Genomic DNA, 26,442 nt, shown 5'->3' with positions numbered 1-26,442 from the left:
GATTATTTGAGTTGTTTTTTCTCTCCGTCGTATCGCGTGGATGCGTAAGCGGCAGGAAAAATTTATCAAAAGGAAAAGGCAGAAGAAAATTGGACAACGCAAATCTTATTCGTCTACAATCATCTACCCGTACGTATAGTATAGCCACTTAAATATAACAATTATTAAGGTGAAATTTCATGGACAGTGAAAAGTAGCAGCAGATCGTACTGATTGGCTACAAAATAGAGAAGTTCTAAAAACTCGAGAAAATCTCTATTTTTTATCCAATCAGAAAAATCTGCTGCTGCTTTTCACTGCCCATGAAATTTCACCTTTATTCATTTATTTATCACTCTGCTTTTTATTATTTTCATTCAAAATCCTATAATTAGAACATATTTTAACACAGGTACATTTAATTGGAAATTGTAGAAAATATAAAATTTATTGCAATGTCAGCGGAGTGTACAAAGACTTAAGAATATATATATTTGTACTTATAAACACACACTTACCAATATATTTTGCGAGTTAAAACATTTTCATATATATATATATATATATATATATATATATATATATATATATATATAAATAGTGTTCTCTTCTTCGAAGGAATCTTATTCAATGCATGTCCATGGCATTATCTTTTCTATTTATTTTAAAAGATTTGTCTTAGCATGACTAATTTTGCTCCAAATTTCTCGTACTGTTTTTGACTTGCAGAAATTCAATTTTTTAAAAATCTGTCATGAAGTCATGTTGATTAAGGCTCCTAAATCAATTACAATTGCGCGTTTTATGGATATATCTTTTTCAACGTAAAACCGCAAGAATTAAGGCATGCGATTTCTCGCTTCTGACGTCATCAAACAAGGACAGAAGCGGCGAGTAGGCAGGAAGCTTAAACTGCTAGAAGTATTATCGACTTTTTTGTTCTCTTTTTTTCTCCTCAATTTTCTATCATATATATGTATATATTCAATGTTTACATTTCTTTTTTTAAATATAAGCCCTGAGTTTTTAAATATTCTCGATTAAGTCTTGGTGATAGAAATTCAATTAAAAGGAAATTAAACTAACAATAAGTATAATTTGTACAATTTGATTGTCTTATATATACTTAATTCGAGATATTTGGTAATTAGATAAATTATCATATATATGTATAAACGATCTTGATTATATCACAAAAATTGTCAATTTTTCATTTCTCGAAAGTCTTGGTCTCTTGGCAGCACATTATTTATTAATTTCGTATTTTGTCTATTTTAGATGGACAATATTAATATATATATATTGCAATTATACACACATATTTACATCATTAAAAAATATTTATAATCTAAGTCATACTGCCGAGGCTTGACATATTAAATCAATTTGCGTGCTTTGCAGGGGCTCTGCTCTATCATTGTTATCCTTATTCCCCGTTCCGTTGGAAATATTTATAAGTAGATCAACAGACATCGCGTGCGCGTGCAAACACAAGTATATTATATCACTACGTTTAGATCTACATTGAAACTGTCTGGAGATGAATTTAGCGACCTGCAAAAATAAACAGATAAGATAAGCGTCAGTCGCGAAACACATACAATTTATTTCATTTTCTCGCGTCGGGAAATTCATCAGAATATATTATCAATAGCGTAAATATCACCTCGCATCAAAAAAGCAATCGTTGTAAATAATAAAATTCATATATTTCCTATAAATGCATATGTATATGGCACAAAAGTTATCTCTAAATGCAAAGGTCCTTACAAAAGCCTCGAGAGCGCTCTTAGAGCATTATTAAATTAAATGTTTACGATATTTTTCCCCGTTAAGGAGAATTCGATGTCTTATCTGTGTCGTCGGTAGACTTGCGTTGCGAGAAAAACGTGCTGGGGCATGACACGAAATTGGCGGAGGAAATACGCTTTTTAAAGGAGGAACACCGACACTCGTGTGAAAACGACGTGGGTCGATCGTCGTGACTCGTTAATCCCACTTGGCCGGAATCGCGTACGCATGTGTGTTTCGGAATCGCGGTGTACGGTTTTCTCAGCCAATCTACTTGCCTGACGGATTTGTAATTGACTCGTTAATAAGTTACAATCTACTTTCAAGCGCGATCACAATCACCCCGACTCTACCTGGACCTGGACGTAGAGGCGACACATTCGCCATTGGAGGTCCTAATATCCGACTGAGGAAGAAGGGTCGTGCGATTTTGTTGGAGGGGAATCACGGATTCTTCAGAAGTTCTAAATTGAGAAACGATCACGATGGGACGGTACGCGACAATACGCGAGAGAGTACAAACGAGAGACTCGACAGTGAAAAGATAAACATTTTTAACGATTATAATAAAATACCTGCGACTCTCTTCTTCCTTTCTAGCACGGTCAAACCTCTCGTTGGTGACTTGTCTACGGAGCTCGCTGATCTGCTTGCTGTATTCCGCCGCTTGATTCTGATACTGTCGAAGTTCCGCGGATTCCGACGAACTGTAATCATAAAAAAATGTAAACGCGCAAGATATATAATATAAAAATAATAAGGACGACAATGGGACGTACAGTTTACTTTGAAGCTCGGAGACTTTCTGTTTTAATCTAGAGATCTCATTTTGCAGCTCTTGATTGGTAGCCTGCGCGTTAACGGACTCCTGCCTCGCTTGGTCCAGAAGGGTCTCCAGTCGTTCCACGGTCACGCGATCTCTAGCAATTTGATCCTGAACAATGCTCTGCTCGGCTTTCAGTCTTGATAATTGCGCCTCGTACTGCACGAGAAAAAGCAAAGCGGTGGAGAAACCGGGGTGACGTGCAAACGGGAGAAACGGCTAGAATAAAGAGTAAGTAAATTTACATGCGCTTTCACGGTGTCCTTGTCACCGAGTTGCTCCACAAGCGTATCCTTTTGTTGGTCCAGCTTCACGCACAGGTCCCTGACCGCCATTAAATCGGCTTCGGCACGGTTTCTCTGTTCGATCTGTTGCCGTAGTTGCGTCTCCATGCTAGCGACGCTCTGCGTCAGATTGCTTATCTGGAGAAATCATTAAATTATACACACGTATAAATTATACACGTGAGAATGACGTGATGAGTACGTCTCAAAAATTTATCAGATCCCTTGTTGGCCCTGATTTAAGTCAGATCATTTTCAGCTGAACGTCGCAACACGAGATGTCGTAATGTGATGAGTGAAAGTATCAATGATTCTTCACGTTTCTTCGAATCTGTTCCGAAGAGAGCGAAATACCTGAGTCTCATAACCCTTTATCAGACAGTCCCTGTCCGCCAATTGACGTTCCAGGTCGAGTATCTGATGTCTCGCGGTTTGAAGAGCGCCTCTAGCCTCCGCCGCCTCAGACTCCAAGCTGTGATTATTGTTTTCCAGAACCGTCGCCTCCAGGCTGAGACTTCGGAAATGGTTCAGCATCTCCGTTCTCTCGTTCTCCTGGTAGGATCGAGGAAAATAAGCGAAACAGCTTCGTTGGTGGTGAACGTTATTGATAAAATCACTTTCCGGATCTACCTTCCGATTTAGGAGTTCCTCAGCGCGACGGACCTCGCTGACATAAGTCTGCAGCTGCCTCTTCAGGTCATAGCACTCGGCGCGCGAGGTCTCCAGCTCGCGCTGCATGTTTCGCACCTCGCAGGTCGCCGCCGCCAGGTCGTCCTGCAGCTTCCGGTTCTCCTGAATCGCGTTCTCGCGGTCCACCGACGCGGCCTCGAACTGCCGCTGCAGTGTCTCCATCTCCAGCTGCAGCGACCTGAGCTGACGCTCCTGCTCCGCACTCTGATCGACGCATATTCTGCAACAATTAACATTGCGCGTTAAAGAACATAGACATTAAATAGAAAAATAATAAATTATCTCAATCGCATTATAATGATTGTAATACGATTATTCTATTATAGCATATATAATGATCATAATAATGATTATTCTATTTAATAGCGTCATCATCTTTGTAATATAATCTTGTATTGCGATGTCGTACAGCAATCATGTTTAATTCTGCGATCGTCTATGCGAATCAGGTGTTCGTTCTTCATGGCGCAAGATACGTTCTCGAAAGAGGACAAGGGCACCACGAACGAATTAGGCGTTCGTCGTTTCCCCCAACTTGCACAACTCTCTCGAAATGAGGTACTTATACGTGATTGGATTTTTGTATTGTCGTTTATACAGATCGAATTTCTCATTGTGCCTGCAGCAACTCCGTCAATAAATTGCCGAATAAGGCGCAACTGACGAAATATCGATCTATTTATGCATATGTCGTACATTTGTGAATCGGCCGACGTATACAAATGATTCTGAACTGAATAACGACATCGTCTGGATAAAATTCTCTCGGAAGAATCGGACATTAAGAGATCTGCAGAACTTTCATCGCGGAAAATGTTGACGCGTGTCCACCGAAAGCCAATCATTCCCAACTTTCGACGTGCTATCAAAGTCAATAGCGGAAACCAATCGTCGAGGTTCCAGCTCGTCGAAGTCCTCCGCGGACGGGAGGAGAAGAAACGCGTGGACCGCAGACCATCGATCATCCACGCGCCGATTACGCGCGGTGCGCGGTTTGCGTAATCGTCGCAAGACCTGCAACGTGGTCGTGGCGCGTGCGAAAAGTATCCGAGCGCCGGACGACTTTCTCTCGCCTCTCCTGGCGTTCCTCTCGGCACCAGCAGCAGCAACACAGCAGCAACCAGCCGCCTCCCGCGGAGGATCTGGTCCGAGCATGAAAGTGAAAATCGATTCCATCATGCACGCGCGCGAATCGAGGAAATCGTTTTCCACGGTAGTCGACAACCTTCTAATCGGCGGTTCTACTTGAAACAAAATTATTTATCATTTATACTAGTCAAGTATATTAATAAGCAGAAACGTATGCATTTTACATTAGAGAAAAGAATGCGAATTTTAATAACTGATGGTAAAGTTTTAAAATTGAGCACAGGATTTAATAAAAAATTTTCGAGAGTCAAATATCAGAGAAGTAAGAAAAAAATGAGAACCATCGTTGTGTCGGCGTCTTCAACTAACCGAGAAATTTATCTCATTACCTCGCTAATACCAAGGGTAACGCCGTAGACTCGCATAATCAATTTTCTCATCGCGGTTCGATCGAGTGCGTACCCTTGGCGATACGTCCGTCACGCCTCGGGGCGGATTATCATATCGCGATAATGACGATGGAAATTATGTCACGGATGTTACAGCAGAATGCATTCGCGGATGCTCGAAGAAATAATTTCTATTTCCACGGGCTTTGCGACAAGACGTAAAATTTCTCTTCTACCAGGCGGCGATGTTTCGTCCGTGAGCAATACTGATGATAAAATTTCCAGCCGTATAAATGCGATTCCGGTAGTGAGCTACCAGTTTTTCCCTGCTTGTACTTTTCGACGCGGAAGATTTCCGGTACGAGGGACTCTGAAACTGTAAATATAGTCAGAGAAACGTCGCGAATTACTCAACTTGACAAGATGCAAACTTTTGAAGTTGCAAAACTTACGTAATACAATTGGCTCCAAATACCGTTCGTCGTTCAATCATCATTTATCGCGCCTTATTCCCTCCTGATTTCTCGAGTTTACGTCTCACTCTCTCTTTCCTCGACGCCAGAAGGAAAGTCCACAGTCACGACGATAGCGCGTAAGAAAAAGTGCCATAGAAAGCATCGCAAGTGCTCTACAAACCGTCCTGTTAATGTATGCAAAGGATGTCCCTCTCGCGACATCGGAATAATCGACTTGGCAACTTCGTACTGGCTTAATTGCAAGGCCTCAACGAAGTTAAACCCATTCCACACATATTGCAAGATGCACGATTCGCTTATCGCTATTTACGGCGATAAATGAGTCGTCCCTTACCGAAATTTGCACGCTTTAAATATTAATGGTCGGCACGATGCGCTTTTTGCCACGGTGCATTAAATGTGAAAGCTATGTACGATAGTACAACGGCAACTTTTCCACTCTGTATTCTAGTCGTAATAACGGCACAAGTTTCATATCGAGGAACCGTTTAATCCGACATGAAATCTGTATTTACGTAAAAAACGAGCATCTTTACCAAAAGCGACGAAACCTTTCGTGGAAAGGTGAGTCAGAGCGATGCATCGCTCCCTAGGAAGGAGGAGGGTCACTGGATCTCTCACTGTTCTCTTCCATGATTGCCTCACAAGCCGTGCATGTCAAAATTGAGCGGCAAACGATACTAAATCCGTTACAGGAAGCCGTTCTAAGGAAGATATAGCATGCTACGCTTGTATAGCGTTATATTGATTCCTGAATGACATCTAAAATTTCAATCCTTTCAATACTGAAGTTTTCTTTTTCACTGAAGTATAAGAATCATTGATCTCGAACCTGAAGACAAACAAATTATAAATATTTAAGAATGATATTTTCAACGTGTTATTATAAATTGCGATAAATGGTTACTGTTTAAAGATTACGAAGTTAAAGTTTTAACTTTATCTCCTTTAATTTTCCAACGAAGAAAGAAGCAGTCCACGAGCAGCTTGACGGAGATGTACGAGCTAGCCGCCTTTGTTATTCATAGTTAGCTCAGGAGATCACTTGGAGAGGCATAGGTGCGCCCTTTCGAAGATTTTCTAGTTTGTATAGGATTACCGTTATATAGGCAAAGGGCATTGCACGTTTCCTCGAAACCGAAGTTATGTAAGAAGAGGCGAGGAGATGATGCGTGAAAGAAGAAACCGTAATCCCAAGGCATTTGAGATTATCCGAGCGAACGACGCGATCGTTTAGCGTAGATTTGATTAAAATTACTATTCATTTCCGCACGGTCCTGTTTAACAAATAGAGCGTTGCACAAAGAAAAAAAAACAAGAAAAGCGTTCTTTAAAAAGAAAAAATGTAAAACGAATTATCCTTGATTTGAATTCAATTAAATAAATAGATTTTTATAATCAAACTTTTTTTTTCTAAAATTGTATTATTATTTATAATTATTTAACATGCCATTTGAATGCTTCTCTTTCTTTCTTTCTTTTTCCTATCGGATATTATTTTATATACAGTAGATCTTCGTATATCATTTCCTGTAATATCTGCAACCCTATTATGCAATAAATTACTCTACATTGTGCTTTTTAAACTGTGACAATTTTGCGCAATTGTTAAATATTACTATATGACAATGGCAGCTATTTTGAATTTTTATGGTAAGATTATTTGTAACTTTTGGGTTTTTATTTTGTTGATAATTTTACCAAATTTCTAATTTTTGGAGCTTTATAATCATTCCATGTTAATACAAAGATTTTGTTCACTATAAATTCAATAAAAGTTGTGTAAGTTTTTTTCGTTTTGAGAGATGAGATAAAAATAATTTCTATATATTATAACATTAAATTGTTTCAATAATAAGGAATTATCTCCACATTTTGTACGGCTTCTGAGTCTCGAACAATGCGATGTAACGTGGATCCCATTCCGCATCTTATATGGAGGTTTACCGTAAAATATTTACTGAAAAATGCCGAAAGTCCTTATACGTCTCGACAGAATGCGATTAAACTCAATTTGGGACGATCTCGTAATTTCTCAAGGCCGCGATAATTTAAGATAATGACGTAACAGTGACAATTTCATGAGAAAGGTGGCAATGATCCACTCGCGCTCGCCTCTTCGTATCGGGATTGAATGAATGTCGGGGACGGTTATGCGTTTCCCGTTACTGGGTTCGGCTCCAGATCCGGCACCAAATTATGCAACAGTTCATAAAAGAAACCCACGCACCGGTCGCAGGCCGTGGCGGCGATCGCCGTTGATCGGCGACGGCGTTTCGGGAGGTCCAAGTGACGATGAAAGTCCTCCGCGTGTAACAGAGATGTTGCGTGGAGGTGTCGCAACAGCGACATTTTTTGAAAAACCTTGAAGCGGCAAAGTAATCATGCGACATTGCGCAAAAAGGCATAAATTCGTTGAAACCGGTTTTTCTTTATCGTGGATATTTGCGGTTTTCTCGACAGTTTCCCTAAAACGTTCGTCAGACTTAAAGTTCTCTTATACAATTTAAATAATGTAATCCATAAGATCAGGTACTCTCTATGCAACTGCATCGAGAGAGATGCAGTTTACCTCAAAGTCTCGTTCGACAAATGAAATCAAATCGCGGATGATCTCACTGGATCTGCGTTTCAGACACCTCAGAAATCCCACGCATATTGGAATACTGATTTGTCTCCTCCCTCGCAGCTGCAGAGAAGCGAGTCGCGTTGTGCAGAAATGAATGCACACCTCCGCACATATCCCGAATATTCCATCGTAAAAATCCAGCGATCGTCGCAAATATAATGAGCCAACTTTTACCTTCTTCCAAAAAATACAAACGTCGTACCGTTGACCTAAAAGCGAGCGAACATGAGTGAAAATTTTCATAAAATAAAATGTTCAAAGTGCCATTTACGTTCCGTCGATTCACGCGTTGCGAGGAAGTCTTGGGGCTTATTCACCGGTAATCGTACGTAAATCACGTCCGATCCGGGTGCGATGAAGGCAACGAAACGCGAAAGGCGTGCGGAGGGGTAAAGAAACGAGGAAAATACCTTTTATCATCGCGAAAGGTATGCCAAAAAGGTTTTCCCCCCGGATGCAGATTGCGCAGATCGGTATTAATCACGGCGGGCTGGACGAACAAAGGAGGATGTTCATCTCGCCTCGGCGAATTCGGCTCCCGACTCGGTCGAGTTAGGTAATAGCATAGAGCCGCGAGGCCGGGACGTGCGCGAGCCAGTCTCGCCGAGCTTCCCGCGGCGACAAGACCGACGACGATGATCGGCTAAGACGCGGCTTGACTCGCGAGCCTCTCTGATACGATGGATGCGGAGGGCCGAGTGGTGAACTGAGAAAGACGATAAGTTGCGAAATAGTGACGTGACAACGGGTACAATATCGCGGTGGTCGCTGAAGAGAACAGCAACACCATGAAAACGTCGATGATAAGGTAAGGAGGATTCCGTTTCAACGAGACTGATGCCCATTTCTACCGATGTAGATTGACTTTAATCTCGGTTTTATCTTTTTTAGTTCTAAAAATTAGAAAGAGATAAAAAGTAAGAGTTAGATTTAAACCAAGATTAAATCTACATTGACAGAAATGGACATAAATCGTTTGACACGAAGGTGGTTACATATTGTGCTTATAATAAATAACGCAACGTCCAGTCCGGGATTGAATGGCAAGTGGTGATTGCATAGATCTTCTTCCAAAGGTTAAACGAATCGACATTCGATATAGAGAATCCTTTCACTGTATCAAAGCTGCGATCGTCGGACGACTCGGCGACGTCCGCGACGTGACATCCTTGAATTCCGCAGCATTCTATCTAACAAAAGTTAAAAGAGATTAGAGAGGAATTGAACGGAGAATTGCCATGTCCATCGGCTCAAAATTCAAGTAGAACGTGTCGAGGACCTAAGGGCGATTAAACGAAGAAATTCGCGCGTTTGTTTCGAGCAAAAAGGGTGACTGACGTTACGTGATCGCGTTGTTTGCATTGCGTGATTTCGGCACGGCGTAGATCGATTATAACGTATTATAGCGGACACTTTCTTTTCAGCGAGAACATAAATCCGCCGGCGCGCTTCCGAGGCGCGAGCACGCGTAATTATATAAGCGCGATCCCTAATGATCAAAGCAATTCGAAAAATTCCAAGAATTCCTCGTGGCACAACGCGAATCGCGAACGCGGGCGGCCACGTGTGCGCGTGTGTGTGTGTGCGTGCGTGTGTGCACGCGCGTGTAAGACGAGTGACTCGAGTAATAACTGGTTATTACAATTTAATGACACGGAAGGCGGAGAAAGTACATCTCTGACGAAGAAAGTAAAATCATGACGAATGAACAATATATAATAAACGCGTCACAGAGAAGTGTCGCAGGCCCGGGAGATTACTATAATTTCTTTCATTTATTATAATTTTACTAAAGAGGGGGAATTATATGTAGGTACCTTGAAAACGTACATAAACGAATAACGTGACATCTGCTAGAATCAATTTCGTATCTCCGTTTCAACTGATATCTACATTAAACATTTATGCTACACAAATAGAGATTATTTTACAGAATCTGGAATATATTTTATTTAAGTGGGTGGATGTACTTGAAAAAAATATCAATTAAAAAAAGAAATAACTAAAAAATGTTTTAAATTTTCATTCGATTCGTCATCCCACTTGGTACCCTCTGTGGCCTCTGTTTGCCTTAATTTGAAACAGACAAAGAAAATGAGAGTGAATCATTGCGAGGGAGACATGAAGCTGTGTCGCTATGTAACATTAAAATCTTTGATCTAGAAAAACTCTCCGTGAAATAATTTGATATTTGTGTGTCATTTTCTTGAAAAACAATTTTTATAATTTTTTTTAATTTCTAAAAAAATGTATGGACTATGATGTCTCAATTAAAAAAAATCATATATTTATCGAATAATCGAGGTTACGGAAAAGAACTAACTTTTATCAAGTCATAATTAGAATTCAGAAAGAGCTTATTAAAAAAAAAAAGCAAAATGTAGACAATTATATAAGAAAATAAAAAAAAAATTTCATCTAGTAATGAGAGAAAAGAAACATAAAGATAAATAATTGTCTTATAATTGTACCTTTTCCTTTAAAATAAAAATTTCTCATTGAATTATAGAATTGTTATTATTATAGTATTATTAATCGACAAACACGCACACACATGCGGCACACAACGTACGACGAAATTTCATTACCAACTGAACGTGTAATCAAAAAAAGTACAATGTTATGCAATATACTCCGCGTTGCATAAATTATTGACATAAATTACCTATAGGGAATGTCATCGCCGTGAGGCAGGCAGCAATAAGGACACATCGAATAACAGGAATTCATGATGGTAGCGGCTTTCGATATCGAGAGCGATACTCGGGAATCTCAGGCATGCCTCCTCTCATCGAAACTTATATCGGAGAAGAATCGTATTGAACAATATACTGGGGTGCCACGTGCACCCTGTGTATCAAGAATTTCGCATCAAATCTCGTCGTGATTATATATGGCTACGTGCACAACGCAAATTGTCTACAGAGGTGTGCTTCCCACACGTTCAGAATCCGATCGGTATTTTGCGTAAACGAGAATCAGCTATCTACGTTCGTTAACATGTAAAGCTCGATTTTCCTCCCACATCGTCGAATCTGCAAAACAATTTCAATTTCACTCCGGTGTTTTATTTAATTATTATTGCAATCGTTGAAATTATCAAAGGAACTCATACCTTTAATTTTCAGCCAGGTATCTCAATTTCGGCATCCTATATCTGTTCGGGGTGTCAACGCAGCCTAGTTTTCTCGAGGAAAAGGCTACGCGCTTATCGCGACTAGATTAAATGTTTCGCTACTTCGTCTCTTTGCGCTTGTTACAGAGAACGAAATCTTGTAAACGAGAAAGTTCTGATGTAACTCGCTCCCACTGAATGATCGCTAATTAGACGATTGTGTAACGGCGCGCGTTCGCACCTGCGGGCATCGATCAGAGGCAGAGGAATCTCACGGACGATGCGCGAGCGTAACGCATAAGTAGATAACGATCTCGCCCATTTATTCACGCTCGATCGTTAAAGCGATTCAACGGCGTTAATTAGAGAATAGGAAAAGGAAAGATATCTCCCCCCCCCCTTCCGCGCGGCGTTGATTCGCGTATTTACGAGAGGCGGAACACACGATCTTACTTCCAGGACACGAACCTTTGCGTTCTACAAACGACATGTGATTTGTAAAAAGTCGTGCAAATTATCGGGAAAGTTTTAAAAGATACGACATCGCACACCGGATTGCGTTTATCTCGATCGACAGCGCGCTAGGAGGATTATTTCGGCATACGCCGGATGAATCGTCGCGTTAATTAGAACGACAACCGTGAGACGAATTCTAGGTGCTGGGTGGTAAAAGGTGATTAACAAAACTTCGCCGCGGCGAAAAAATAAAACTCCCGGCTTCGGCGGCCGCCGTGGAAAGTCGCGGAAGAAAGCTCGATCAGGCGACAGCACTGAAACGTTGACAAGACCTCATGCTGTTTAATTACTTCCTCGACTTTGAAGAAAAAAAAAGATACGAGATGCTGCGTTTCTTGCATAGTCAATAGCGCGTGTAATATGCCGTTAAATTCACCGTGTAAACAAGTCAGCGACTTGTACAAAGATAACAGAGGCCTCATCGGAATGCCGTTCAAATTGGCTTAAATAAATTTGATTAAATACAAGTGGAATAGATTGCAGCTCTGATCATACAGAATTGTGTTTCGTTATACTTCGTTATATTTCAAACCGCAAGATATTCGCGTGATTCTCGGTCAGCGAGACCGGGGAGAGAAAAAAGGAAAAAAAAAGAGAAAAGACCTTTTGCTTTCTGCGACGCGGGAAGCATTTATACGTGGCGCATTATTCTTATTCCGCGCACGTGATGCGTCATCCTGAGCCCTGCCAGGGACAATGCCATTGCCATAGTGAAACAGTGAAAGTATATGGTCATTTTGCCCTCGCTGTCGCGCGCACTTTTGCCCCTTCCCGCACGCACGGCGAGACGACACACGCATCGACATTTCGCGCTATCGCGATACTCCCGTTTCGAACTTCCACACATTCTGTTGAAGCGCTCTCCACTTGCGACTCGGGCACGAGTCCGGTGAAATTTGCTTTTGCATTCGACCGCGTCGAAGATGAAAGGTAACATCTTCTGTTTGCGTTTTCTATCCGTGTTCGGGATACCGTCAAATTATCGAGAAGAATCTTGGCGCATCGCGAATAATTAGACTCGAGTCTTTTTCGCTCGCCGTGTTCCGTTTCGGGAAAATCGCGCTCGCCTCTCCGTGACTCTTTTCTCTCGCGATCGTCCTACCTCTGCTCGCGGTACGACATCGCGCTCACGCTCGGTCCGCTTTCAACAATCCGTCTTACGGTTTCCAAATTAATTAATTGTGTGCTGATTTGAAATAAAGATAGAGAGATTCCGCCGTTTCTTCTTATTGTGCCATGTGCTTGGCGGCTGTTAACTTCCTTCGTCGCGGAAAGATCCGCGATTTGCAGACTCATGTAATTAATGTCATCTCGGTAATTTTCAGCGCGATGCGGATTCTCTTAGGGTGCATCGTCTACCTTCTGTCAGCGGTCAGCGCGAGGACCGCGATAATGCCGCCGCCGTGGGCCGATCCCTCGAGCAACCCCTGTGCCGCGCAACCACGTGGTTGGCAACTGTTGTACTGGCCGGCCGACAAAAAATGCTACAAAATATTTCAGGCAGGTGTTAAACTTCCTTTCCCTCTCGAGAGTTATACCTTTTTCGCGCGCGGCCAATCTACGACGTACCACGGTTGCTTTAAAAGGCTCGTTTGATAGAATCATTCACCTCTGAGAATTCGCATTTATGGGCAGATCGGCGCTCCGTGTCCGGAAACCATGGAACTAGGCCCGGCGGCCGGTAGCGGCGGAACAATTGCGGAATGTAGGTGTCCCCCGGGAACCGCACAATCGCCCAGGGACGCATTGTGCCATTCAATATTCACGAGAGCGTCCTGCTCCAAGGGTCAATTCTTCGCACCCGTGTCCGAGGCGTCGGATAAACCAGGGTAATGAAAAACGCTCTTTCTTTAATTTCGCTTGCGACCGAAAATACCCGTGCTCATAGCAGATTTTCTTCAGCACGAAGCCACGATGGGGAGTCTGTCGCGATCCCGAAACCTGCAACGAGCAAGGCGAAATCTACTGGCCCAAGGACGGCAAGTGCTACCCGAAGCTCAGCAAAGGCCCGTGTCCACGCGGCGAGCTTCTTATCGTAGGCGAAGACGGTCTAGCGACCTGTTCGTGCTCGACGAGCGGCGAACTGGGCAGGTACCATTGGCTGGGAAACGGCGGTGGTTGCCACGAACACTATACCAAGGGTCCCTGCTCGGAGCCGGGAGAATTGTTTCTGCCGGGTGGAACGTGCGGCTGCCATCCTCAATTACCTCACTATCACGAACCGAGCGGGATGTGCTATCAGTTAGGTGAGATATTTCACGTAATCGTATAATACAACCTGTATCTAAAATATAAAGATGTAATAGTGAGATTTAAAGAAATGAAAACGAGAAACACACTACACATAGAGAGAAAGCTTTTAAGTATATAAAAATTACGCCAGATACAGGTCTAAAAATAATTATGTTGGACTATCAAAATAATTATGTAGAACGCTCAAACATGATGCTGCAAAAAGTTTTAATATTCAAGCAGCCAGCTTGAACGTCCAATATAATTATTTAAATGGTCCAACATAATTATTTTCAGATCTGTGCCTAGCTTAATTTTTATTCTTCAGCAAAACTGTTTTTCTTTTCTGAATATCTTCTGCTTTAACATAACTTTCTTACTTTGAAATTATTTCACAAATCAATTTTATAAAAAATTTGTAATTAATATTAGTTGAAGACGATTTGAAATAAAGATAGAGATCCCACTGTTTCTTCTTATTGCATTATTACACACCCTTGACTAGCATGTACCGACTAATTTCTTCAATTTAATTTTGAATCTTCGTCCTTAGTAAAATATTTATAAATTTCTAATACGCGTGAATTATTATAGGCGGCGTCGATCCATGTCCGCAAGGACATCACTTTGTGGTGACAATGGACGCTCGATCATCGCAGGAGGACGTCGCACGAGCCAGATGCGTTTGCAAATCAGGCCATGTGCTGTACAAAGACGGATTCTGCTATCGACTGCATACGAGGGGACCCTGCGAGAGCGGCTATATGCTGATGAACTCATCGACCTGCATTCCCGTGCCATGCAAACGTGGTAGACTGTACTTTCCTCAGGAGAAGACCTGCTACAAGGTCGGTACGCGGGGACCGTGTCCAAATGGGCAAATAGTGTTGTACGATTACAACGTGAGACCGTCCCTCGACGGGATCAGTTACAACGGCGTGTGCGGATGTACCAACGGCATGAGGGATGCCGGCAAGTGCCTGACGAATGAGAGCGACGACTGCGAGAGCACGCCAGGCATGGTCAGGATAAAAAAAACCTGTTACAAGTTATACACGCAGGGCCCGTGTACCCCGGGAGAATGGCTGGTCGCCCAGAGGACACCGAGAAACAGTCGGTTGTGGCGACATGGGGGAGAATCGCGACCGAGAGCCAGGTGCGAGTGCCGACCTGGTTACAAGAAGATCGTCCAGAGCTCTGGTGAGGCTCTGGAGGAGCTGGACAGCAATAATCTGATCTCGCCGAACAATTGCCAGCCACCCGTAGTAAGTCTGGCAAAATTTCTCAACGATAATATCAAATCAATAGTGATCTGAATGGCTCAATAGCTCATAGATCGCTGCGCAGTGATCGCGGCGCTGCGCGGCATTTATAATTTATAAGCTTCGTCAAATTACATTTATGCTTTTTTTACCTAGTGTGTGATGCAACGAACTCTTCGGTTGAAAGAACGACGATGATTGATTTAACTTTGTATATAATGTTATACAAATTGTTTTTAGTTTTATCTCATATCTGAGCGAAGCTTTATTTATTGTGTTCTTAATACGTAATAATATCTCAAGTATTGTGTAAATATCGTTTATATAACTTACAAAAAAGTCTAAAGTTTCTTATAAAAGATATGAGAGACATGTGCCAATTTTTCTAGAAAGCTTAAAAGTTGTAAATAAACGCAGATGTACTTACTCATTTTTATGCTGTAAATCGCGGATTTGTTGTTGCACTCCCTCTGTCTGTTGATCCTTGTGCATCAGTTCTCGTTCCAACGCGGCGATCTTCTCTGTCTTTTCGTCCAATGCCATCTACCAAAATAACAAAATATAATCAATTTTGTAAACTATTATTCAAAATAGTGTAATACGCTATAATAGTAAATCGCTAAAATATTGCGTTTACCAATAGGCGATCTTTCTCTTGGTCCAAGAGCGTCATGCTCGAACGCAATGTATTTATTTCTTGCTTCAACTCCTTGATTTGATCGTTCAACTGCACCTGTTGCTGCTCCATACTTCTGTTACGATCCATAGCCTTGTTCAAATCCGATTCTGCCCGCGATAGTTGACCCTGCGCGTCTCCAAGCGCTTGATCCGTTTGATCCTGTAACGTTCTGCAATAAAAAGTTTGGGAGATTAAGATTACACGTGCACCCTCTACAAATAAAATTTAATATATTACCGTAGTTGGAAATATTGCGTCCGTTGTGCCATCAATTCCTGCTTTGTACGGCGCAGTTCTTCTTGCACGTCGCCTAACTGATCCTCGAGACCGTTTATCGCCGCTCTTCTCGTGCCCTGAGTGACCAACAGATCTTGCCGTTCTTTTTCCATATGTTTCAAGCGATTCTCCGCCTCGACTAAACTTTCCTTAAGACGAAGTTGTTCGCACACGTGCGTATCCGACATCATCTACGTCCCGGTATCATCCAGCCATGCATTTACAACACATTGCCATACCCACACAGAGTTAGCAAGAATTAATATGTCAGTATTATGCTAATCACTTACAGTTAAACACTTATGGTCAAACACATATAATTAATGAAATAGCGTGGATGTTAAACTCGTATGATTGACACTCAGTATATTAAGATTTAAAATATACATTAGAAAAAATCAAGAAATAAGGATAATGTAAAATTTAACTTATACGATCTCTGCTCTTTACCTTGAGTCTCTCCCGTAATGCATCGCGTTCCTCTATCAGTCGCTCAACATCCGCTCTGGCCGTATCCCGCTCTCGTTCCAGACGTTCGAGCATTGTCTGCGTAAATTGAGATTGAAATAAGGATTAAAATATATGTTTTATTTGCAAATCGTTAAATACCTTCGTTGTGCTGATGTCTCCAATAGATATTGGCGAGCCAGAAGCACAGGAACAAATACGGATGGGTTTGCACAAGCTGCACGATCTGCACGGAATACACATCTGTCTCTGTTGACCCTTGTAAGTTTGCAATCGTGCTTCTAGATCCTCCTTTTCATGACACAATTCTTCCTTCTCCTGATGTATTTTGCTCAAAACTTGTTCCTTATCAATTAACTCACGTTTTAATTCACAAACTTGTGCCCACAAATCAGCCTACAATTTATTACAAGCAATAAAATTATAACTCTTTGTACGCGTATCTTTACGCATTTAATATTTACGTTATCTTTGTCAAATGTTCTGCGCTGCTCGTCCCGACAATTAATATATTCTTTCCTATAGTGATCTCGTTCCATTTCCAATCGCTGAATTGTGTGTTGCAGCTGCAAAATATAACGATAAATATATTTTCGAAAAAATCTTATTCGCTCATTCTCCTCTCCGAAGGCAATGGCAAACCACCTAGAGTAGTCTTGCCACGAACACTTCTCTAAAAAAATATAGCCGTTCGAAATCGGCGTTGAACTGTGTAGGTCCTATATACAATGGGTATAATCTACGTGCGCAACACATGTATATGAAGAGAAGTCACCACGCTCGGACAACGAGCAATAAATACACGATTGAGGATGATATAAATAAATATACATAACAATATCGCGCTAAGACGAAAAGATATTTATTATTATATATATTTATTTATATCATCCTCAGTCGTGTGTATTTTGCTCGTTATCCGAGCGTGGTGACTTCTCTTCATATACATGTGTTGCGCACTACACATTGTATATGGGACCTACACAGTTCAACGCCGATTCCGAACGACTATTATATTTTTGCCATTGTTTTCCGAGAGCAGAACAAGCGAATAAAATTTTTCTAGCTCTACCGGGACTACGGCTCAATAGACCAGTGCGCTGTCTACTAGGCCACGCTTGTCCTCAAACAAAAAGATATTCATCTTTTCTTAATATATTTAAAAAAAAAATCAATTAATATATATATAAATATATTAAGTTAACTTTTTCGACTTACAGATGCAATTTTCAAGTTTCCTTCGTCAATCCGTTTTTGCATATCAAAGTTATTTGTATCTATTATAATTTCTCTATCTTTAGCCGCTGTCTGATAATCCATATCACATTTCTCACTGTTATTTTTACATGCTAAAAAGGATAAAAAAAAGATTCTTAGTATATTTCTTATTAGATAATTTTTTTTTTAGAAATAAATGCTCCATCGAAATTTGTATTCAACATTTTTCTGGGCTGTGTACATTTAAAAATTGATTTACTATTGATATTAATACCATTTTTTTTCTTCGACATTTTCATCCCATTATTCTGATCATTCTTTTCCCCCTTTTCTTTTGCTCGCATATGATCATTCCCTTCGTTACTTAGCTCAATATTCTTTTTATGTATATATTCTTCTAATATTTTATTAGTAAATTGCAACTGATCAATATCTTGTCTTTGGAACTCGTTTTCTTGACTCAATCTTTCCATTTCATTATTTAAACTTTTTTCTGCAATATTATTTTCAACTTTCATCTTCGATCTAAGTAGCCCAGACTAGTTAAAAGATATTAAAGTTGAACGTACCAATGACCGTTAGTTGGTTGATCCTGTCAGACATCTGTTTCTTTTCGTCCAATGTAGATTCTAGAGTACGTTGAACATTACGTTTTTCAAGCCTACATGCTTCTAGATCTGCTCTCAACTCTTGTACCTCTCTACGTTCTACGGTTAACTCGCGCTCTAAGACATGTACCTGCATCATGACGTCCTCCAACTTTCCCTAAACAAGCATAAAAGTATGAAAACAAAGAAAATATCTGGACAACATACATTAATGCAATCGCCGTAGTTACCTGGAGCCTACAAACTCTTCTGTTATTCTCTTTAACCGTAGAATTGCAGTCGGCTTCTACAGCTAACGCAACGTGATCTATATCTCTTAATTCTTTCTCCAGTTCCTCATTTCGCGCTGCTAGTTTCATTGCCTGAGACATGGCATCGTGTTGCTTATTTAGAGATTCTGCGTCATTAAAAAAAAACGGAGTACGTAAATTAGATGTTTTCATATGCAAAATAATTATGTTGAAAATAAAGAATCTCTCTCAATTCCTTGCCTTTTAGTTGCTGTTCCAGTTCCAATTTGGCCTGTTGGAGAATCCTCACTTCATTAATCTCCGTAACGTCACCGTAGGTAACACCAGCTTTCTTTTCTATTTTCCTGCAAGTGCAGTCCCTGCCAACTGGAACGTAGGAGTGACCATCCTCCAGCATTTTTCTCAGTCGAATTATTTCTCTCTCCTTTGTGGTCAGCTATAAAAAATTGTTTGTTTTATAATAACGTGCTAATAAACAATATACATATTTATATTCTTAAAAATAATGTTACTATGCGTCAATAACTCTTAGCATGCAGAACAGATTTTTAGCGTGCGCAATATTTACGTTTCTTCTTGGAGAACGTTCGAGAGACAATCGAGAAATGCGTGCATAAATATTGATGCTTAGTATACCTGTTTCTCAAGGGTCTCTACGGTATCAGTTTGCAATAAAAGGTCCGCTCGCAATTTCGTTACCTCCTGACTCAAGCAATTCATTTTGTGATCCGCCATGCTTATTACATCTATTATCTTAGGATCCACGCTACTTAATTTGGGCAGTGGACCGTTGCTTCTTGCCTTCGGCATCGGCTCAGCTTCCAAGACTGGTCTTCGAAGAGGAAAACTGGGACGCTTCTTAGCGGCTGTAAAAAAAATTTCGTAGATATATATATATATGTACTGTGTTAAAAATTAATGATAACGTCAGATGCCTCGTCGACACTCGCAACAGAATAACAAAACAACTCACCAAAACCAACATTAATGACAGTTGGCTTTAGGCACTTGCCCTGGAGCTCCAATATCTTTTTAGACTTGGCGGCTGACTCTGCCTCCAGCTCCTTTATCTTATGTATATTACGCGAGGATGTCAATTGCAGATCGTTGCATTCACATTCCAACTTGTATATCTGCCTCTTGAGATCCTTGACCTGCTTCTGATGCGCTTCCTTAGTTTCTATCAGATCCGAGTGAAGCTGGTTGCACTCTCGCACCAATCGCGCATTATCACATTTGTACGGGTCAACTGTCAATTGCAACTGGCCGCATGCCTGCCGATGATACGTCGTCAAATTAGATCCATATACGTCAAAAATACTTGATCAAAATCGCATTATTCTCGTCAGTGACGTTACGACACGCGAGATCGTGTCTCCTACTGTTTACGTTTAGCTTTTACTTGAAATTAGACAAATAAGACCGCGTTCAAATGTTTCTCTCTACATCTACAAAATTCAGAGGAGACTGAGACTGAACACGTTCTCCTCGCGAATACGCAATCGGCGAACGGGGCGTACCTCGACGTTCTCCCGAGCAACGGCTTTGAAGTGCTCGAGACTGTCCGTGGTTTGAACGAGATCAGCCAGCAAGGCCTCTATCAGCGGTAGAGCGTCCAAAGACAGCGCCTGCTTGTATCCCAGGTTGTCCAGGTGCTTCCTGACCGTTCGGTATCTAGTAGCGACATTATATTCCACGTCCCTGCTCATCCTCGCGAGATGTATACAATCGACAATACGGTCGACGGTACAATTGTATACAAATTGATTGTTACAAAAGAGCTCGGAGATCACCTAACTCTTATAAGATGACGAAATGACGTAACCTCGCGTCATTGTTGTTGCAATTGGATAAATACATTGTGACTACCGCATTGTTTATTATTACGGAACGAAGAAAAACCGTGTTACGTGACATCACAATTGTATATATACGTATAACACAAACATCAACTATTCGGACTATTCCCTGAATCAGTGACGATCGTTCGATCCTCGCGACTCGTGTTCACGCGGCAATCGTTGCTTTCCCTTTTGCCGAGCATCACCGGATAATCTTAATAATACAAAATCTTTATTGTCCGCGTGACGCGCTGTTAATATGCAGTCATTTCGCCAAAAACGCCTAGGAGAGACGTTTTTTTCTTGCAGCTGCAATTATTCATCTGTCAGAAACGATCGTTTCCTGATGCAAACCGTTTAAAACGGGGTTCAAAAGTATTGCCAATCTAAAATCGCGATAAGGATGGAGTCCATGGAGCAGCGTATGGCGTAAAAGAACTCGGCCAATCACAGGCTCGGGGATCAATCAAATTTACACAAAAGTGAGGTTATATAGGCAATACTAGATTATCTACGATTTTATTTGTCGAAATCTAGTGAATCTGTTCACTTGTGTTTCCCAGGTATACAATCGATTCCCTTCACCCTGCTTCGCCCTGCCGATCGGAAAGCAACTTCCGAACGTACCCGGAATTATATTTGTAACAAAAGAAGAAGAAGAAGAAGAAGAAAAAACATTGTCGACACGCGACGCGAGACGCGATGCAGTCGCGCGCGATCGCCGCCTGTCAGTGGTGAATCCGTTTGACGCGGTGCTCTCTGTCGCGCTCCTGGACTCTGGACTCCTGGGCATCGTCATCGACCGCGCTTCCCCTCGTCGCCAACCCTCGCGGGACCAACCGCCGGCGCCGCGCAGTTTCAACTCGGTTTTTCCAACGGTGTCACCTCGATGTCGACCCACGCGAAGGGTTGCGACGGGACGCGCGCGCGATCGATGTCGCCGACGTTGTTCCCGTCGCGCCGCGTCCGATCCTGAAATGATTCGCGCGGGAGTCTCGGTGGGTGCAGAGGAAGACCACCCGATTCGCGATCGGCCGTAATGGGCACGAACCCGACGAGGATCCTCGCGCTGATCGAGCAGCTGTGCGACCTGCCGTACACGGAGGTGCAGCGGCGGCTCAACAAATATGTGAGTACGAAAACGTCGAACTTTCTGTACGAAACCGCGACGCACCGGATCGCGGTCGTCTGCCAGGTCGGATGACGGAACACCGGCTGGCTCGCTCATTTATTCTTTTTTTTTTTCTTTTTTTTCGTTAATGTCATTTTTCTCCCAATTTCTTTTGTCGCCTCCTTTTTCAGTCTCGTTTTTTTATTCTACAGGTGCGGGACGCGACGAACTCGAGGCTAGTCTTTCTCATATCGGTACAGGTAGAAACTGAGGAAATGGTTGTCCATGTGATAGGCGACGAAATTCTGGATAGAGAATTGAGATTTCTTGTAAGTGTCTCCGTCGCGACGATTTCCTGTATAGAATAAAATTTAAGGATGAGAGAGAGAGAGAGAGGAAAATGTTGGACGGCATGATAATTTCAATCGCGTGCAGGGGCTATCCGGAATGAGAAAATATTCATCTTCTCCAGTTTTGTTTACGGCACTTAGAAATATTTAGATATTTTTTACTATTATACTTTGTTTGTGATAAGATTATAGGTCAAATTTTTTATTGATCAACCCAATAGGATAATTGTCATCCATTTAAATTTATATTCCTAGCTTGGCGCAACATTTCCCGATTGATATCCCTAATTTATTGATTTGAAAAACGAATGTGGTAGCACAATTTTCGCCCGACATACTTTCTGTGAGTTACGAAGAACAGAATTAAATTTGCTTTGCAGATACCAAACAGTGTTTTGTATGAGGCTGTGATAAATAAAACGTCATTAGCTCTGAACGTTGCGCAACTCGATGGAGAATTATTGAGACACATTAATAGGATAACCGACGCAACGTCGCAATCTCTCTTAACAATCCCGATACAGCATCCTTTCAAGCATTATACGGCTTTGCTCGTGTGCCTGGTAGATTACGTGGATGGGGATGAAGCTCGACACGCTTGTACAGAGCTAGTTCAAGAATGCTTTAGGTATTGTATAGTGCAATTGTTATGTACCGTGCAATTGCCAGTGGAACGTAATTTATATTGAATGAAAAAATATCGCAGGTTTTGTCTTGGATACTTGCTCAGTTCGTTGCGTTGCTACGAAGAAATTCGTGTGAAACAACAGTGTCAAAAATTACTAGCTGTTTCTAGGAAACTTTTCACATATTTGGGTATGTATCAGCTCCAAGTACACGATATATCCGATAATTTATTTATCTTCTAATCCAAATTTTTAGGAGACTTTTCTGATCTCTTGCGCGAGATTATGGCGGAGGTCAGAAATTTGACAAACGCAGAGAGGTGCTCTTTATTCCTTTTGGATCCCGATCAACAAGATTTGGTTGCCAAAGTGTTCGATGGCATTTCCACGGGAGAAGTAGGTAACTTGCGCAGTTAATTTCACATTCAAATGGATCAATGTTTTGTAATTTAACTCGACGTTTTTATTTTTTAACGTTCCTAGGCTATAAGCGAGATGAGAATACCTATTGGACAGGGTATAGCCGGTCATGTTGCGACCACCGGTAAATTACTCAATATTCGAGACGCTTACAATCATCCCCTGTTTTATCGCGGGATAGATGAGGCGACAGGATTCAGGACTAGAAATATTTTGTGCTTTCCAATACGGGACGAGAAAGGCATTGTTGGTAAATTAAAACATACCGAGTTAAACGTCCTGCGAGAATGTTGCAATTAAAATAAATTGTAATAAAAACCTGAAGATGTAAAGAGTTATGTTTTAGGAGTGGCTCAATTGTGCAATAAAATAAACGGTTTGTATTTCGATGCCTTTGACGAACAGATCGCGACAGCGTTCAGTATCTATTGCGGTATATCGATAATGCATAGTATCGTTTATAAAAAGATGCAGGATGCTCAAGCTCGCAATAAGCTTAGTAACGAGATAATGATGTATCACATGAAGGTAAGACATTTGTCGGACAAATGATATATTTTATAATCGATTAATGGATTACGTAGAGAGATTTCTCTTTGTAGGTGGAGGAATCTGCTGTGCAAGCGTTGTTAAATTGCGGGGACGACCACAATATTAAAGATTTCAACAAATTTCACTTCAGTCCGAGGAACGTACCTTACAAACATATACCTTGCTACACTATTAAAATGTTTACAGACTTGAATTTCTTAAACCAAATTAAAATGCCGACCCTTACAAGGTACTGATGCGAAATACGAAGTGATGTATGATTCAATAAATTTCATTTTGTAACGTAACAATATTTTCAGATTTATACTGTACGTCAAGAAAGGCTACAGAGACGCACCTTATCACAATTGGACACATGCATTCTCCGTGGCGCACTTTGCATATCTGTTGATAAAGAATCTGCAACTTATTGAGGAAAATTACATGACCCCCTTACAGGCCCTGGTGTTTCTTGTGTCGTGTTTATGTCACGATATAGACCATAGAGGAACTAATAATTCATTTCAAACCGAGTGCGGCACCGTATTAGCGAGTCTTTACAGTTCAGAGGGATCTGTTATGGAGGTAAGACACGAAATGTCGACAGTTTTTTTAAAGAATTTTCGTTCTCCAACTGAACAGATCTATCAATCCTTGTTTCACAGAGACATCATCTTGCACAAACAATGTGCATTTTAAACACTGAAGGCTGCAATATATTTGAGAGTTTGGACAGCAACGAGTACAGCGAAGCTTTGGATTTGCTGAGGAGCAATATACTCGCGACTGATCTAGCCTCTCACTTTCGTAGCATAAGGAACCAAGAAGAAATGATTCGCGGTGGATATAACAAAAATGATTCGAAACAGCAGAAGCTGTTATTCGAGATGCTTATGACTTGCTGCGATCTTAGCGATCAGACCAAAGATTGGAAAATCTCGAAGAAAACGGCGGTAAAATTCGCTTAACTTTAATGTCCGATTTATTATACAAGTCCAATGATAGACACAAATAAATTTTAATTTTTCGTATTAGGAGCAAATATTTGACGAATTCTTCTCGCAAGGAGATCTCGAGAAAAGCATGGGCAACGCGCCGGTCGAAATGATGGACAGGGAACGTGCGTCGATTCCTGACCTCCAAATACAATTCATTACTAATTTAGTTATTCCCGTCTTTACGTGAGTACATTCGATAATTTATTTCGATGATAATAGAGACCTTGTTTTCATTTTACATTTATTTTCTAGTAACTTGTCGTTACTGTTCCCATCGGCGCTGCCCCTGGTCCGTACGCTGCAACACAATTGCTCATTGTGGGAAGTAGCTAAGACCGTATTTCAAAAGTATTCGACGAATGGAACAAAGGGAATAGATATTTTGCTTGATCCGAACTTTGAAGTCGAGGTGCTTAAGATATTTGCTCAAAAAGGTCAATGTTCTGCGGAAAATCCTAGTGAAGGTACGGGAAGCGGACAGTAATTCGTAAGACAAACGAGTTTAAGAAAAGGCAGGGTTTAACGACGGTTCAATTTTGGAATTTGCACGTCCGGATTTCCGATGTAAAATAATATCGAGAATTGTTCCATTCGTAATAATGTGATAAATTTTTTGCAACTGCACTTTACTGTTAAAAAAAAGAAACAAATTGCGATTTCACAGATTGATCTACTTTTCTGAGGATATATTTAAATTTTAAGCAATCGAAAATCAAAATGTGATTTTAAAAGCAATGAGCTTGTTTACATTTAACGAGAAAATAGATGTAGATAATTCGCATTTAAATAATGCAGGGTAGGACCAAGTGATTATCATAACGTGTATTGTGCACTGCCAATTTAAATAATTTGCTGCACATTATATAACTGATAATTGTGATGAATTTAACAAGTGCATTCCATAGTTTGATATGGATATGCAAAAAAATTTGTTCATGTCAGTGGATACATGTGTTTACAAATTATATCAAACGATATATATACGTATATATATATATATATATATATATATATTGTATATGTATTGTATTCATATATGATTTTTCAATTCGTTAAGATTTGTTCTCAATTTTTATGTGTTTCTGAATGGATATGTTATTGACGACAACAATTTAAATGTGATATAAATTAAAAGGTGCTGTTTACACACACTAAAAATGTAAATAAGAGAAAGAAAAGAATTAACATTTATAAAAGGTGTAACAAAATAAAAAGATGGTCTAATTTTCTTTATTGCCCTTTCTTCGCAAATTTTTATTTTTATCTTTAGCGGGTACGCACGCTCCTTCGTTACGCGAGATTTAAATCTAGTGACTTTTTCTAGTTACTCTTCCATCCACGCTCCCTGGGTTGCGTTCCAAAATTCACTCTATTAACTAAAATGCTATAGTGTACGTGACGTAAACTATAGATTTTAGTAATGAAAAGAAAAATCAGTATTGTAATAAAAATATTATGACTGTATGTCAATCGATAATGTTTGTTCGCATTCATTAACTGAAAGATTAGACATGTCTAATATACTCTTTACCCGGCGAATCAAATTGTAACAGAGTTATTTCAGTTAATGAATGCGAACAAACATTATCGATTGACATACAGTCATAATATTTTTATTACAATACTGATTTTTCCCATATATGTTAACAATTGGTGTTTGAAAACTCGCGCGGAATACTACCAATTTTTATATGGTGCTGCACTCTTTCACTGAGGAACCTCATAAGTCGCGACAACGATGCGTTCACGAACGCGGCCGCGGGGAGGTTGACGGCGGGTACAGATGTCGC

At 40.7% G+C, this 26,442-nt stretch overlaps 4 protein-coding genes across 11 annotated transcripts; 2 read left to right on the top strand and 2 right to left on the bottom strand.

Annotated features, from left to right (window-relative positions):
* Positions 1 to 408: 408 nt before the first annotated feature.
* Positions 409 to 20,982, bottom strand: LOC143893424 (uncharacterized). Of its 2 annotated transcripts, none has more exons than XM_077398786.1 (19): positions 20,296 to 20,982; positions 19,749 to 20,049; positions 19,412 to 19,641; positions 19,016 to 19,211; positions 18,755 to 18,921; positions 18,486 to 18,681; positions 17,917 to 18,047; positions 17,163 to 17,264; positions 16,840 to 17,094; positions 16,681 to 16,776; positions 16,192 to 16,421; positions 15,913 to 16,123; positions 15,703 to 15,818; positions 3,508 to 3,787; positions 3,232 to 3,429; positions 2,839 to 3,015; positions 2,550 to 2,752; positions 2,346 to 2,477; positions 409 to 1,533 (listed from the first exon to the last, which is right to left on the bottom strand). In XM_077398786.1, exons 1-19 carry the CDS (start codon positions 20,482 to 20,484, stop codon positions 1,479 to 1,481), a joined length of 3,465 nt encoding a protein of 1,154 aa, XP_077254912.1. In that variant the 5' UTR covers positions 20,485 to 20,982; the 3' UTR covers positions 409 to 1,478. The 2 variants fall into 2 exon arrangements, with proteins under 2 accessions (XP_077254912.1, XP_077254913.1); XM_077398787.1 differs by having other exon boundaries at positions 16,192 to 16,307.
* On the bottom strand, positions 3,795 to 12,051 carry LOC143893433 (uncharacterized). Of its 4 annotated transcripts, none has more exons than XR_013255792.1 (3): positions 10,816 to 12,051; positions 5,498 to 8,359; positions 3,795 to 5,421 (listed from the first exon to the last, which is right to left on the bottom strand). XR_013255792.1 is itself a non-coding variant. In XM_077398804.1 (3 exons), the coding sequence occupies exons 1-3, from the start codon at positions 10,829 to 10,831 to the stop codon at positions 7,954 to 7,956; spliced, it is 318 nt and encodes a 105-aa protein (XP_077254930.1). In that variant the 5' UTR covers positions 10,832 to 12,051; the 3' UTR covers positions 7,324 to 7,953. The 4 variants fall into 4 exon arrangements, 2 of the variants coding, with proteins under 2 accessions (XP_077254930.1, XP_077254931.1); XR_013255793.1 differs by lacking the exon at positions 10,816 to 12,051 and having other exon boundaries at positions 3,796 to 5,421; positions 5,498 to 7,989; positions 8,094 to 8,529; XM_077398804.1 differs by lacking the exon at positions 3,795 to 5,421 and having other exon boundaries at positions 7,324 to 7,989; positions 8,094 to 8,359.
* Positions 8,818 to 15,720, top strand: LOC143893426 (uncharacterized). 2 transcript variants are annotated; one of them, XM_077398793.1, is made up of 5 exons: positions 8,818 to 8,958; positions 13,107 to 13,281; positions 13,417 to 13,610; positions 13,684 to 14,027; positions 14,608 to 15,720. In XM_077398793.1, the coding sequence occupies exons 1-5, from the start codon at positions 8,939 to 8,941 to the stop codon at positions 15,327 to 15,329; spliced, it is 1,455 nt and encodes a 484-aa protein (XP_077254919.1). In that variant the 5' UTR covers positions 8,818 to 8,938; the 3' UTR covers positions 15,330 to 15,720. The 2 variants fall into 2 exon arrangements, with proteins under 2 accessions (XP_077254919.1, XP_077254918.1); XM_077398792.1 differs by lacking the exon at positions 8,818 to 8,958 and adding an exon at positions 12,445 to 12,711.
* Positions 20,983 to 21,192: 210 nt separating the features above from the next.
* LOC143893425 (cGMP-dependent 3',5'-cyclic phosphodiesterase) lies at positions 21,193 to 25,881 on the top strand. 3 transcript variants are annotated; one of them, XM_077398789.1, is made up of 12 exons: positions 21,194 to 21,745; positions 21,940 to 22,056; positions 22,458 to 22,705; positions 22,784 to 22,893; positions 22,960 to 23,099; positions 23,187 to 23,373; positions 23,470 to 23,651; positions 23,726 to 23,904; positions 23,975 to 24,239; positions 24,320 to 24,607; positions 24,690 to 24,835; positions 24,905 to 25,881. In XM_077398789.1, exons 1-12 carry the CDS (start codon positions 21,656 to 21,658, stop codon positions 25,134 to 25,136), a joined length of 2,184 nt encoding a protein of 727 aa, XP_077254915.1. In that variant the 5' UTR covers positions 21,194 to 21,655; the 3' UTR covers positions 25,137 to 25,881. The 3 variants fall into 3 exon arrangements, with proteins under 3 accessions (XP_077254916.1, XP_077254915.1, XP_077254914.1); XM_077398788.1 differs by having other exon boundaries at positions 23,449 to 23,651; XM_077398790.1 differs by lacking the exon at positions 21,940 to 22,056 and having other exon boundaries at positions 21,193 to 21,745; positions 23,449 to 23,651.
* The last annotated feature ends 561 nt before the right edge of the window (positions 25,882 to 26,442 follow it).

Source organism: Temnothorax americanus, unplaced genomic scaffold (genome assembly GCF_048541705.1).
Source record: "Temnothorax americanus isolate GAGA-0224 unplaced genomic scaffold, ASM4854170v1 Scaffold12, whole genome shotgun sequence".
NCBI classification, from domain to species: Eukaryota; Metazoa; Arthropoda; class Insecta; order Hymenoptera; family Formicidae; genus Temnothorax; species Temnothorax americanus.
The sequence above is the reverse complement of the archived record's forward strand: the minus strand, read 5'-3'. Positions and strand labels throughout refer to the sequence as shown.

Bases quoted from the DNA above. Each gene is read 5' to 3' on its own strand.
- LOC143893433 (XM_077398804.1), bottom strand. The intron at 7,990-8,093 runs GTAAACTGCATC...CGAACGTTTTAG, and splicing joins TTGTCGAACGAGACTTTGAG to GGAAACTGTCGAGAAAACCG.
- LOC143893426 (XM_077398792.1), top strand. From the start codon at position 12,449: ATGCGTCATCCTGAGCCCTGCCAGGGACAATGCCATTGCCATAGTGAA. The intron at 13,282-13,416 runs GCAGGTGTTAAA...ATTTATGGGCAG, and splicing joins AATGCTACAAAATATTTCAG to ATCGGCGCTCCGTGTCCGGA. The intron at 14,028-14,607 runs GTGAGATATTTC...GAATTATTATAG, and splicing joins CGGGATGTGCTATCAGTTAG to GCGGCGTCGATCCATGTCCG.
- LOC143893424 (XM_077398786.1), bottom strand. From the start codon at position 20,484: ATGAGCAGGGACGTGGAATATAATGTCGCTACTAGATACCGAACGGTC. The intron at 3,430-3,507 runs GTAGATCCGGAA...CGATCCTACCAG, and splicing joins AGGAACTCCTAAATCGGAAG to GAGAACGAGAGAACGGAGAT. The intron at 2,478-2,549 runs GTACGTCCCATT...TTATGATTACAG, and splicing joins TCCGAGCTTCAAAGTAAACT to TTCGTCGGAATCCGCGGAAC.
- LOC143893425 (XM_077398788.1), top strand. From the start codon at position 21,656: ATGGGCACGAACCCGACGAGGATCCTCGCGCTGATCGAGCAGCTGTGC. The intron at 22,057-22,457 runs GTAAGTGTCTCC...TTTGCTTTGCAG, and splicing joins ATAGAGAATTGAGATTTCTT to ATACCAAACAGTGTTTTGTA. The intron at 23,905-23,974 runs GTACTGATGCGA...CAATATTTTCAG, and splicing joins AAAATGCCGACCCTTACAAG to ATTTATACTGTACGTCAAGA.